General features: G+C 46.4%; 1 protein-coding gene across 1 annotated transcript in view; it reads left to right on the forward strand.

The window, feature by feature from the left end:
- The first annotated feature begins 410 nt into the window (after positions 1 to 410).
- Positions 411 to 14,333, forward strand: part of LOC145355584 (uncharacterized protein C3orf20-like) — an 89,263-nt gene continuing 75,340 nt past the window's right edge. The window contains exons 1-3 of the mRNA XM_080207835.1: positions 411 to 510; positions 9,214 to 9,270; positions 12,431 to 12,478. Of these exons, the coding sequence (XP_080063961.1) occupies positions 411 to 510; positions 9,214 to 9,270; positions 12,431 to 12,478 (205 nt within the window). The remainder of the gene's footprint in view (positions 511 to 9,213; positions 9,271 to 12,430; positions 12,479 to 14,333) is intronic.

A 14,333-nucleotide genomic window follows, 5' to 3' on the forward strand; every position in this document is an offset into this window, starting at 1 on the left:
TGAGATGAGAGGGCTGTCCTATGACATCCTCTGACTTGCCAGAGGATGTCATCTGGTTTTGTTTTATTACCTTACTTAAAGTCCTGGGGGAGGGGGGAGTTTTACTGTACTAAAGACACTTTAGAAACCCTAGCTGTGGTTGAATAGGTTTTGAATAGTACTGTACTCTTTCTGCATTTCCCAATATTTATTCAGTCAAACATACAGTAAGATTGTTGTGTTACTGTGGGAAGTGAGTAAAACCCTTTCAGTTGTCATTTGTGAAAAGTCATGACCAAGTCATTGTGGGCCGAAGGGCCTGTTCCGCGCTGTAATGTTCTATCAGCTGATCAGTTACAGCCTTTGAGCAAAGAGGTTGGCAATGAAACTCTATCATTTTGCCAGTTACCATATGGACCATTGGGAAAAGGATGGTGATTGATGTGCAGCTAATATTACACGACATTGTAGAGCTGAGCATTGTGACCAGATGGAGACTACAGGCAGTGGAAAATTCAGACTCACTAAGAGGTGAAGCTGCAGCAAGAGATTGTAATTGCTATATTAGTGACAAGCCTGAGAGTGTGGAGTTTAACCATCAGTGTCACTGGCTGAGGGAGGAACCGGATTACAGTACAAGCTCAAACTGAGTAGATGGATGAGGATGAATATGGCAGGTAAATGTGATCTGAGTCTTTAGTTCAACTGGACTATATCCACCAACAGGGACAGTTTAACCAAATGTTATAAGAACATAAGAAATAGGAGCGGGAGTAGGCCATCTAGCCCCTCAAGACTGCCCCGCCATTCAATGAGATCATGGCTGATCTGAAGTGGATCAGTTCCACTTTCCCGCTTTCTCCCCATAACCCTTAATTCCCCTGTCTATCAGAAACCTATCTACCCGTGACTTAAATATATTCAGCAAGGTAGCCTCCACCACTTCAACGGGCAGAGAATTCCAGAGATTCACCACCCTTTGAGTGAAGAAGTTCCTCCTCAACTCTGATCTAAACTGCCCCCCCCTTATCTTGAGGCTGTGCCCTCTAGTCCTGCTATCCTTTCTAAGTGGGAAGAATCTCTCTACCTCTACCCTATCCATCCCCTTCATTATCTTACACGTTCCGTTTCAGTATTGGAATTTTTACGGACAGAATTTTCCATTCCCACCAACAGCAGGAATTGTGGCGGGCAGGGACACAAACTGTGTAATGTTGGCAAAAATCAGTTTCCCCCACCTGATTTTGATGGGGGAGGGTGGGTTAAAGGAGGGGGTGGACTTTCCCACTGATCCTTGTGGGGAGCCACTTTCGCAGCTGAGGAATCCTCATTAAGGAGACAACTTGCTGGAACCGCGTTCCCTTCCAAACGGAGTGCCCTGCCAGCGGAGGGGACTGCACCCGAGTGGCACGCAGCTGGTGAGCTTCACTCCATCAATACATCGATACTACTTTTGCCCACCTTTAACAGTGACATCTCAGATGGCATTTTCAGATCTGTGCCAAGGCTATTGACTGTGAAGCAGGGTCAGCGTGAAGGGGGAAAGACAGAGGCAGGATTAGGGTTAGGGAAAGGGGAAGACAGAGGAATGACTCGGGTGAGGGGGATAAATAAGGAAACGGGGGGAGGAGTGGTAAAGCCACAGTTATAGGGCACAGTTAGCAGCCTGCAGACTGTTAACTGTGTGGAGACTGACTGAGGCTGGTTCTATTCTTATAAGCACACATTTAAACACATACAGTGGCCGGGGTTTTGCCATCCTGCCCACCATGGTAACCAGAGCAGGCAAGGGGTGGACCATGGAAAGGTCCATGGACCTCAGGCGGGATTTTACAGTTTTGGGATAGGAAAGGCCATAAAATCCCACCCGAAGAGCCTGTTTGTCACCCAATTTCTCTTTCCAACTGCCGATAATGCAAACTGTAATTGTATATTACAAAAATGCCTCAAGCAGCTCATCTTGGAGAGCTGTCTTTTTGTCCAAGCAATCAACCTTTTAATGATTCATCTTCAGTTGTTGATTACTGTAGGTGGTTCCCACAGATATTTTCTCAATAGAGCAGGAAGGAAAGTCTTCCACAGTCCCCAGGGAGTGTGGGGCAGTGCGCATTGTCCTTGGTGAGTTTTGCAGATTTGCTGTCTCCTCTGTGTGGATTTGAATTTGACTTGTGTACAATGGGGTAATTTAGTTGTAGCCATCTTGATGTAGGTTGAAGCCAAAGGGAATCAAAGATGATCGGGGCTAGGCGGAACGTGGAGTTGAGATCACAATCAGATCAGCCATGATCTTATAGAATCACTACAGTGCAGAAGAGGTGATTCGGCCCATCGAGTCTGCACTGACTCTCTGACAGCATATCTTACCTAGGCCCTCTCCCCATAACCCCACACGTTTCCCGTGGCTGGTCCATCTAACCTACACACCTTGGAACACTGAGGGGCAATTTATCATGGCCAATCCACCTAACCTGCACATCTTTCAACTGTGGGAGAAAACTGGAGCACCCGGAGGGAACCCACGCAGACATGGGGAAGTTAGGTGACGTGATGTTGCAGACTCAAGTGATGTGGTGCTGCACATAAAGCTTTTTAAAAAATTAGCTTCTCAGATGTCCATTCCTATACATTAGTGCATTATGAATGCAGTAGGTACAAGTTATAGCAACACAGCAGGATTACTTCAACAATACTTTCCCTGCATTGACTCTGACACTGGGAAGGGCAAGAGCAGCAATGTCAACCGAAAGCCATCACCTCCAAGGTTCACACTAATCTATCAGACTGACTTGGACATACGTTGCCATTCTTTCATCTTTCATAGAATCCCCACAGTGCAGCAGGAGGCCATTTGGCCCATCAAGTGCACTGACTCTTAACCAGACTTACCCTGTATTTACCCCGCCAATCCCCCTAACTTATATAACGCACAGCCGGTGACCCAAGGCCAGAATCGAACCCTGGACCCAGGAGCTGTGAGGCTGCATTGCTAACCACTGTGCCACCGTGTCATCCTTACTGAATGGCGGAGGATGCTAGAGGGGCCAAGCAGCCTATGCCTGCTCCTAATTTGTACATTCATAGGTCACTTTCTTCCTGTTGCAAAAAGTTGCCTTTTTAATAATTTAATTCCTGTTTCCAGCTGATAAAGTAAAAATCAGCTACAAACTCGTCTCCATGACAGCGTGAGAGGGTACACAAGAGAGTTCCTGGAGAGTTCTAGGGTGAAGGAATGCAGCTACACAGTAAACTGGAGAAGCTGAGATTATTCTTGGAACACAGCAAAATTGACAGAGACAGGTGTTTAAAGTTAATTTATTAGTCGCAAAGTAAGGCTTACATTAACACTGCAATGAAGTTACTGTGAAATTCCCCTAGCTGCCACACTCCCGCGCCTGTTCGGGTCAGTGCAGCTAACCAGCTCGTCTTTCAGAATGTGGGAGGAAATCAGAGCATCCGGAGGAAACCCCACACAGACACGGGGAGAATGTGCAAACTCCATACAGATAGTGACCCAGGCTGAGAATCGAACCCCCGAGTCCCTGGCGCTGTGAGGCAGCAGTGCTAACCACTGTGCTGCCGTGCCGCCTACTAAAATTCCAAAGGGGTTAGTTAGAGTAAATAAAGGGAAACTGGTTCCAAAAATTGATAAGCAAAGGGCACATATTGTAGGTGGTTGGAAAAGAACCAGAGTTAGCGTGAGAAAAAGTGCTTTTATACGACAAGTGGTTTGGATTTGAAACACATTGGCTGACAGGTTGCGGACACAGATTCAATAGTAGCTTTTAAACGTGGTGATTGTCCCTTTAAGGATCCAGCTGCAGAGTTAAGGGTCATGTGACCTGGTGAGCCAATCAGGGGGCAGGGTGGGGAGGGAATTTCCCCCCTGGTGAGCTCAGGTTTCTGTTCCAATTGGACTGGCAGTCAGGAGGCTGTAAGTCTGTGTATTGTAGTTTTATATAACTGAATATTACAGTTTACAGATTACTGATTAGAATGCAAGCCTTTACAACTAACCTGCTATTCAAGTCTTAAAGATGCCAACAATGTGAGTGGAAAGAGCATTAAGCCCAGGTTAAAGAGATGTGTATTGTCTCCAGACAGGACAGTTAGTGAGGTTTTGCAAGTTCAGGCAAGTCATGGCGGTTACAGATAGTGTGATATGAACCTGAGATCCCGGTTGAGACTGTCTTCATGTGTGCAGAACTTGGCTATGAGTCTCTGCTCAGCGACTCTGCGCTGTTGTGTGTCGTGAAGGCCGCCTTGGAGAACGCATTCTAATCAGTAATCTGTAAACTGTCTGTGCTGTTATATGCCCTGTCTGAGGCCAGAACTCTCCATTCACCTGACGAAGGGGCAAACCCCGAAAGCTTGTGAGTTTACTATCAAATAAATGGGTTGGACTTTAACCTGGTGTTGTCAGGCTTCTTACTGTGTTTACCCCAGTCCAACGCCAGCGTCTCCACATCATGGCCAGAGTGTGAGCCAGGGGTTAGGGGAGGTGGTGAAGAGTTTGCTTCAGGAGTCTGGTTGGCGTCAGTCCTGTGAACCTGATGCCTTGCCAGCGGAGCAGATTTTGAGTGATTAGCACCTTGATGGCAGGAATACTGTCTATTTAAGAATGCAGCCTTCTACCCTGCAGCATATTAATGAACCAGTCAGGTTCTTAACCGCAATCTGACTACTTTTATGGTCACTTTGACAATGTGTTTATTACACAATGTTTTAAAACTGAAATTAAATTCTGAAACTGCAGAGATGGGTTTGCGCTCTGGTTCTCTAGATTTGTAGTCTAGGAGTATAACCATCCCATTTGACATCCATTCTGCTGTCTTCCCTTCACTAGCAGTGCCTGTATTATGACCCAGAGTGAGCAACAAGATTGTTCTGGGAATGTTTATGTTTATTCAGTCCTTTCTGTCCATAGTCAACAACATTAAGAGTTAGCTGTCTGAGGAACACCTTGTTAAATTTCCTCAGAGAGCTCTAGAGTGTTATCACGTGTAAAGGTTAAAGTTTATTTATTAGTCACAAGTAAGGCTTACATTAACATTGCAGTGAAGTTACTGTGAAATTCCCCTAGTCACCACATTCTGGCACCTGTTTGGGTCAATGCACCTAACCAGCACGTGTTTCAGGCTGTGGGAGGAAACCGGGAGCGCCCGGAGGAAATGCCACAGACACGGGGAGAATGTGCAAACTCCACACAGACAGTGAGCCAAGCCAGGAATCAATTGCAGTTGATAAGGAGGATGTGCTGGTTATTCTTGAGGGTTTGAAAATAGATAAGTCCCCTGGGCCGGACGGGATTTACCCTAGGATTCTCTGGGAGGCAAGGGAGGAGATTGCAGAGCCTCTGGCTCTGATCTTCAGGTCGTCGTTGGTCACCGGTATAGTGCCAGAAGATTGGAGGATAGCGAATGTTGTCCCATTGTTTAAGAAGGGGAACAGAGACTTCCCCGGGAATTATAGACCGGTGAGTCTTACTTCTGTTGTGGGCAAGGTTTTAGAAAAAATTATTAGGGATAGGATTTATAGTTATTTGGAGAGTAATGAAATGATTAGAGATAGTCAGCATGGTTTTGTGGAGGGTAGGTTGTGCCTTACTAACCTTATTGAGTTTTTTGAAAAAGTGACCAAAGAGGTGGATGGGGGTAAGGCAGTTGACGTGGTATATATGGACTTTAGTAAGGCGTTTGATAAGGTTCACCATGGAAGCCTTTTGCAGAAATTGCAGATGTATGGGACTGAGGGTGATTTAGGAAATTGGATTAGGAATTGGCTGGCGGATAGGAGACAGAGGGTGGTGGTTGATGGTAAGTATTCGACATGGAGTTCAGTTACGAGTGGTGTGCCTCAGGGATCTGTTTTGGGGCCACTGCTGTTTGTAATTTTTATAAATGATCTGGATGAGGGTATAGCTGGGTGGATTAGTAAATTTGCTGATGACACCAAAGTCGGAGGTGTGGTAGATAGTGAGGAAGGGTGTCTTAGTCTACAGGGAGACTTGGACAAGTTGCAGAGCTGGGCCGAGAGGTGGAGGATGGAGTTTAATGCGGAAAAGTGTGAGGTAATTCACTTTGGCAGGAATAACGGATGTGTAGAGTATAGGGCTAACGGTAGGACTCTGAATAGTGTGGATGAACAGAGGGATCTAGGTGTATGTGTACATAGATCCCTGAAAGTTGGGAATCAAGTAGATAGGGTTGTTAGGAAGGCATACGGTGTCTTGGCGTTTATTGGTAGGGGGATTGAATTTAGGAGCCGCAGCGTCATGTTGCAACTGTACAAAACTCTAGTGCGTCCGCACTTGGAGTATTGTGTGCAGTTCACGCAGGACGATATGAATGTAGCTGAGGAGGTCACTGAGGTGAAGGGGTGTAAAATAGAAAGTATTGTAGTTGATACAGAGGATGTGTTGGATATTCTAGATGGGTTGAAAATAGATAAGTCCCCTGGTCCAGACGGGATTTACCCTAGGATTCTATGGGAGGCAAGAGAGGTGATTGCAGAGCCACTGGCTCTGATCTTCAGGTCGTCGTTGGTCTCTGGTATAGTACCGGAAGATTGGAGGACAGCGAATGTTGTCCCATTGTTTAAGAAGGGGAGCAGAGACTTCCCTGGGAATTATAGACCAGTGAGTCTTACTTCTGTAGTGGGCAAGGTTTTAGAAAGAATTATTAGGGATAGGATTTATAGTTATTTGGAGAGTAATGAATTGATTAGAGATAGTCAGCATGGTTTTGTAGCGGGAAGGTCGTGCCTTACTAACCTTATTGAGTTCTTTGAGAAGGTGACCAAAGAGGTGGATAGGGGTAAGGCAGTAGATGTGGTATATATGGATTTTAGTAAGGCGTTTGATAAGGTTCACCATGGTATGCTTCTGTAGAAAATGCAGATGTATGGGATTGGTGGTAATTTAGGTACTTGGATCAGGAATTGGTTAGCAGATAGGAGACAGAGGGTGGTGGTTGATGGTAATTATTCATCATGGAGTTCGGTTACGAGTGGTGTGCCTCAGGGATCTGTTTTGGGGCCACTGCTGTTCGTAATCTTTATTAATGATCTGGATGAGGGTATAGTTGGGTGGATTAGTAAGTTTGCTGATGACACCAAAGTCGGAGGTGTGGTAGATTGTGAGGAAGGGTGTCGAAGTTTGCAGGGTGACTTGGACAGGTTGCAGAGCTGGGCCGCGAGGTGGCGGATGGAGTTTAATGCGGAGAAGTGTGAGGTAATCCATTTCGGTAGGAATAACAGATGTGTTGAGTATAGGGCTAACGGGAGGACTTTGAATAGAGTGGAGGAGCAGAGGGATCTAGGTGTATGTGTACATAGATCCCTGAAAGTTGGGAATCAAGTAGATAAGGTTGTTAAGAAGGCATACGGTGTCTTGGCGTTTATTGGTAGGGGGATTGAATTTAGGAGTCGCAGCGTCATGTTGCAACTGTACACAACTCTGGTGCGGCCGCACTTGGAGTACTGTGTGCAGTTCTGGTCCCCACATTACAGGAAGGATGTGGAGGCTTTGGAGAGGGTGCAGAGGAGGTTTACCAGGATGTTGCCTGGTATGCAGGGGAGGTCCTATGAGGAGAGACTGAGGGATTTGGGGTTGTTTTCACTGGAAAGAAGGCGGCTAAGAGGGGATCTTATAGAAACATATAAGATGATTAGAGGTTTAGATAGGGTGGATGGTGATAGCCTGTTTCCTCGGATGGAGAAATCTAGCACGAGGGGGCATGGCTTTAAATTAAGGGGGGGTAGTTATAGGACGGATGTCAGGGGCAGGTTCTTTACCCAGAGGGTGGTGAGGGACTGGAATGCCCTGCCTGCTGCAGTTGTAAATGCGCCTAGTTTGGGGGCGTTTAAGAGATTGGTGGATAGGTTTATGGACGAAAAGGGAGTGGTTTAGATTAGTGGGTCAATGTTTTTTTTTAAAAATAAGACTGGTCGGCGCAACATTGTGGGCCGAAGGGCCTGTTCCGCGCTGTAATGTTCTATGTTCTATGTTCTATGTTCTGGTCCCCACATTATAGGAAGGATGTGGAGGCTTTGGAGAGGGTGCAGAGGAGGTTTACCAGGATGTTGCCTGGTATGGAGGGGAGGTCCTATGAGGAGAGACTGAGGGATTTGAGGTTGTTTTCGTTAGAAAGAAGGCGGCTGCGAGGGGACCTTATTGAAACATATAAGATGATTAGAGGTTTGGATAGGGTGGACAGTGATAGCCTTTTTCCTCAGATGGAGAAAGCTAGCACGAGGGGGCATAGCTTTAAATTAAGGGGTGGTAGTTATAGGACGGATGTCAGGGGTAGGTTCTTTACCCAGAGGGTGGTGAGGGATTGGAATGCCCTGCCTGCTGCAGTTGTAAATGCGCCTAGTTTGGGGGCGTTTAAGAGATCCGTGGATAGGTTTATGGATGGAAAGGGTTTGGTTTAGGTTAGAGGGTCATTGTTTTTTAACTGGTCGGCGCAACATCGTGGGCCGAAGGGCCTGTTCTGCGCTGTTATGTTCTATGTTCTATGAAACCTAGGTCCCTGACACTGTGAAGCAGCAATGCTAACCACTGTGCCACCCTGTCACATCTGGGCTCTGTGAGATGTATAAACATAAGTGGTGGTAGAGGCGAACTCGCTGGGGTCTTTTAAGAGACTTCTAGATGTGTATATGGGATTTAATGGGATTGGGAGTCACAGATAGTTCTATGGCCTGGTAGGTATGGATATGATCGGTGCAACTTGTGGGCCGAAGGGCCTGTTTGTGCTGTAGTGTTCTATGTTCTAAGCCTCTTGCATATACACAAAACCACACGTAGGTCATTAAAGCCCCTGTGTGTTCGGACACAGGGGAAGGAGAAGAGGAAGGTAAACGGTTTACATTTTGGGACAAACACTGTCCGTGAACTTTCATTCCGTTACAAAACCTTATTCTCACACACCAAGGCTGTGCTTTCTCAGCTGTGATTGCAGAGAGTTCTACTAGTTTCCGTCCACAGGGGTGAATGCAGCACTGAAGCACCAGTTTGGATCTTATACCCAAACCTTGGGTGAGATCCATGTCTTCCTGTCTCAGAGATGGGAGTGTGAACAACCAGGCAATGGCGGACAATTACTTAGACACACAATTGGAGAAAATCAAGAGGCAAGAGGGGCAAAGGGGATTGGGTGGATTGTTTCTAATTGACGCTATACCCGCCAGATTCTTTTTTAACCAATGAATTGTGATTTTCTTTTGCTGCTTAAGGTGCGAAGAAAACTAAATCGCCGGACAAGGCTGCAGCAAATAATGTTCAACGAACAGGTACAGAGTTTCTTCATGTTAATACGGTGTTGAGAGGTTCATTTTGTTAAGCTGTATCCTGTTAACTAGTTGATATTTTTATAGTTTATCTTATTTATTTTTAAAACTTAATTGCTATTTTAGACATCTCTGACAACAAGAGGGGGGTTTTTGTTCTCGGATTAGGCTTGTAGTCATCCCATAACGTTACACAGCCAGTGAATTACTTCTGAGCTGTAGTCACTGTTAGAAACATGGCAGCTATTTTGCACAAAGCGGATCCCTCAGACAGGAAATGAGATGATTGACCCATTATTTTGTTTTACCATGTTGGTTGATGGAAGAGTGTGAAGCACACTAGCAGAACCCTCTTGTTTTTAGCACCCACCGAAACAGATACACAGGGAGGGCCTGACTTGTGTGAAAGACTGTCCTGTCTTGATCTTACCGCCTTGGGACAAGAGGCGAAACATCGGATTTGCCAGATGTCTCTGTTTTGCCGGCGAAATTAGCCTTGACCCCTGATTTTAATATTAATAACATGTTTTACATGTCATTAATGAAACCTGGGTATTATCATCCGGTCTCAGTCACCTTAGCCCAATCACCAGTCGAGGTTCTTACTGATGAGGATCAGAGAAGGTCCCCACCAACGGGGACCAGATGTGATGGCCACGCTGATGGGACCGTATGTCACCGAAGTCCCCTGTGAGTTTGGACACAAAGCTGGGGCACTGTCAGCCTGGCACTGCCAGCCTGGCACCCTGGTAGTGCCAAGCAGTGGGTCTTGGGAGAAGTGTGTCTTGAGGGGGTGAGGGCTGATGGGGGTAAGACCTGATCGGGGGGTGGGGGGAAATGCCACAGGAGGGAAGGGGGCAGAACTCTTCAGGAGGGGGAGGTTGATCGGTTGGGATGGCTATTGGGGAGTTGGGGGGGGGGGCGCAATTGGCTGGGGCAGCGATTGTTGGAGGGGTGGGGCCATGTCCGGGTGGTGATTGAGGGGTATGGGGGCAAACAGCATGTGTGGCAATATTCCTGGTTGGGGAGAAGGATAGCGGAGTAGGTGGGGGGGAACGGCGGGCGGGGGGGATGCGGGTGGTGGCGGTTGTTAGTGTACTGTTTGGTGTAGTTGCCTAGGAGTGGATTGGGGCATGGGAGACTAACCAGCTCCCCAGAGGCACACCCACTATTAGTTACTTTAATGAGATTGAGTGCCTGAAATGTAGGGCAATTTTATATATAACAGAAACCCAGCAGCTGGAGGGAGGTGGGAGTGGTCGATCCAACAGTTAAATGCTTTGCTGCCCCTTCTCAGCAACTTGTAGCAAGTTTGGAAAAAGCGTAGAATGGAACAAAGGTAGATGAGGAGCCCCTCCAGCCTTGATCTCGCTTGTAAAGGGCAAAGGTGGGATGAATTTCTGAAGTTAAAACAGAAAGTGCTGGATAATCTCAGCAGGTCTGATAGTATCTGTGGAGGGAGAAACAGAGTTAACGTTTCAAGTCCACTGTGACTTCTCTTCGGGACTCCTGGGTCAGTATTTTATACTCACTCCCTCCCAGCCCTGCTGATTCTGAGGAGGTGGGGAGAGTGCAAAATTGCATGGAGGGGATTCCTTCTGGGATCCCCCCCTCCCCCTGCTCCCCCTCACTCTTGCAGCATTGGAACATGCATTATGTGTAAGGAACTGTCCTCTGCTGGCAAAAAGGGCATGGTAAGAAGTCTCACAACACCAGGTTAAAGTCCAACAGGCTTATTTGGTAGCACAAGCCACTAGCTTTTGGAGCGCTGCCCCTTCATCAGATGAGTGGGAGTTCTGTTCACAAACAGAGCATGTAAAAACACAAACTCAATTCACAAAATAATGGTTGGAATGCGAGTCTTTTCAGGGAATCAAGTCTTAAAGGTACAGACAATGTGAGTGGAGAGAGGGTTAAGCACAGGTTAAAGAGATGTGTATTGTCTCCAATATGGAGTTAAAACAGACTTCTTACTGTGTTTACCCCAGTCCAACGCCAGTATCTCCACAAAAAGGATATGTCCAGGCCATTAAACCTTTTCTGAATTAAACTAAAACATGCGGGACAATAGCTCCCCATTGCATTCTCCATGACAATGCTTCAGCCCAGTAAGAAGTCTCATAACACTAGCTTAAAGTCCAACAGGTTTATTTTGTAGCAAAATCCACTAGCTTTCAGAGCTCTTGCTGCTCCTACAACAGCTCAACAATCACCAGGCAAGACTGTTCCCTTCCTGTTGGGGAACACTTCAGTGGTCACGGGCATTCAGCCTCTGATCTTTGGGTAAACGTTCTCCAAGACAGCCTTCACGACACACAACAGCGCAGAGTCGCTGAGCAGAGACTGATAGCCAAGTTCCGCACACATGAGGACGGCTTCAACCGGGATCTTGGGTTCATGTCACACTATCTGTAACCCCCATGACTTGCCTGGGCTTGCAAAATCTCACTAACTGTCCTGGCTGGAGACAATACACATCTCTGTAACCTGTGTTTAACGCTCTCTCCGCTCACATTGTCTGTACTTTTGAGACTTGATTACCTGTAAAGACTCACATTCCAACCATTATTTTGTAAATTGAGTTTGTGTCTTTATATGCCCTGTTTGTGAACAGAACTCCCGCTCACCTGACGAAGGAGCAGCAAGCGCTCCGAAAGCTAGTGGCTTTAACTTGGTGTTGTGAGACTTGTTATTGTGTTTACGCCAGTCCAACGCCGGTATCTCCATATGATGCCTCAGCCAATCAGAGCCCGCTTTTCAACCAACGTGTAGTATAAGTTGTTGCTCCCTTTGAAATTTGGTATTCTTGTGTCTGTCCTAATGGTGCAAAAAACTTGCACAGCATGCTTCTTTTCTCAGCAATATTCAATATTCCTGATTCAGGTTTTCAGAATGTTTACATTTCACCACAACCAAATTCACCCATTTTGGAGTTAAAATTCCCCCAGCATTAATATTTCAGGTCAATAACCAGATCTCCCGGTCTCAGATTTGAAGACTTCTGCTGTTCCCCTAGCATCAAAGACTTTTGGGATAGAGGGTTCCAGATTTCCAATATCTTTTGGATGTAAAGTGCTTCTGGATTTTGTACTTCCTGGTTATGACAGAAAGCAGCAATCCAGAATTCACCTGGTTTAAAATATTGTTCATGTTTAATTTCTAGGATTTACAATAAACTTTGCCGTGTCATCAAAAGAATGTATGGAAAAAGGTAAGATTCTTTTTTAAAGAGTAGGAATGCTGTCACAGATTATTTTATCTTTTTGTTCTGAGTCAGTAGAGCAGAATAGAACTTCTTGATGTCAACTTGATTTATCTCCAGAGAGAAGCCTTTCCCTCTTACTCCTGGGTCTTGCATTGCATCTCAGTTTGATAGTTTCTTAGCTGCAACATTTGGAGTGATTTCACACCTAGTAGGCTCCTTCAAAGATGCATGTCGGGTTCTGATGACCATAAACCATTGTCGATTGTCATTATCTGGTTCATTAATGTCTTTTAGGGAAGGAAATTTGCCATCCTTGCCTGCTCTGGCCTACATGTGACTCCAGATCCACAGCGATGTGGCTGATTCTTAAAAGCCCTCTGAAAATGGCCTAGCAAAACACTTGGTTCAAGAGCAATTCGGGATGTACAACAAATGCTGGCCCATTCAGCGATACACATCCCAGGCACAAATGTTTAAAAAGTGATGCCACTGGGACCCAACAACTGTGATTTTAACTCCATGATGTCACTGTTGTGGCTTTTCCTGCCAGAGGAAGGCTGCGGGGATAAGGATTGAGACACAAAGAGTTCCAAACAGCTAACCGAGAGCCAGTTCAGATTTGAGTATACAATTCAGGGGCAGGCCAGTCAGCCTGTGAGAGGGATAGAACCATAGAACCCTACAGTGCAGAAAGAGGCCCTTCAGCCCATCGAGTCTGCACCGAACGCAATCCCACCCAGGCCGTACCCCCATACCCCTACATATTATACCCACTAATCCCTCTAACCTACACATCCCTGGGCACTAAGGGGCAATTTCTTAGCATGGCCAATCAACCTAACCCGCACATCTTTGGGCTGGAAGTAGGAGGTGGTGACTGTGAATGAGGATGGGAGGAAATTAGTGATGTGGAGGCTGGAAGGTGCGGCTCCCGTTCATGAGGGTAACAACACATCCTCCTCTTTCCTGAGGAATGGTGCAGTTGGAAAAACAAGCTAGGAAATAAAAATATGGGAGGGGTCTCAAGGTGTGTGGGAAAAGTTCAGGACGAGGACTTTGGGTCAAGTGCAGGGCCTTGAGAAGGAGGCGTAGCTGAACACTGGTTTCAAATACCCACTGAAGGAGAATTCCTCCTTTCCTGATGGTGTGCATTCAGTCAAGAATCCATCCAGCCTCAGGCTCCAGTGAAGCTGGTTTCCTTGGCCGTCTGCTCCAGACAGAGGTAAAAATGGAAGAAATATCAAACAATCGAGGCCTACACCTGCTAAACATGCCCAGTACATGCTGTAACATGACCATTGTCATGGTCACACGCTAAAATCATGTCATTAGCTCAAGACCAGAGTGTTGATAATTTCTAGGTTAATGGAAGTGAGCTGGCATTATCCTGACCGAGGGTTATAGCACTTGACTGTATTCACCTTAATTATTCCCTGTGGCTGCACAGTCATACCTGAGGGAGGTGCTGATCCCCCTCGTGGACATCAGGATGTGCTTTAGCTGCAAGAGGGGATGCTATGGCTAGACCGAGAGCAGGCCAGGAGCTGGAAATCCTGGCTTGGAGATGGAAGGAGAGCATTCAGGAGGAAGTTGCAGCGATTTCTCAATTCTATTAATTGAAGAATATAAGGAGGAGGAGGAGGCTTGCAGGCTGCAGACAACACCGCCTTGTTGATATCAGATGAGGAGAAGGGATTGGCTGACATCCAGGAGGAACATCAACCTGAGCAGATGGAGGCAGCGAGGTCCTAGGTCAGCCCTGATGTTCCCGAGGAAGGGAAATGTTCACAAAGGCGTGTGGTGCTATCAAGGATAGATAGAACTCATAGATCATATATGAGGAGGAGTGGAAGGCAGTGCC

The sequence above is a fragment of the Carcharhinus amblyrhynchos genome, chromosome 19 (genome assembly GCF_965287045.1).
Source record: "Carcharhinus amblyrhynchos chromosome 19, sCarAmb.v2.hapA, whole genome shotgun sequence".
In the NCBI taxonomy this organism is placed as follows: Eukaryota; Metazoa; Chordata; class Chondrichthyes; order Carcharhiniformes; family Carcharhinidae; genus Carcharhinus; species Carcharhinus amblyrhynchos.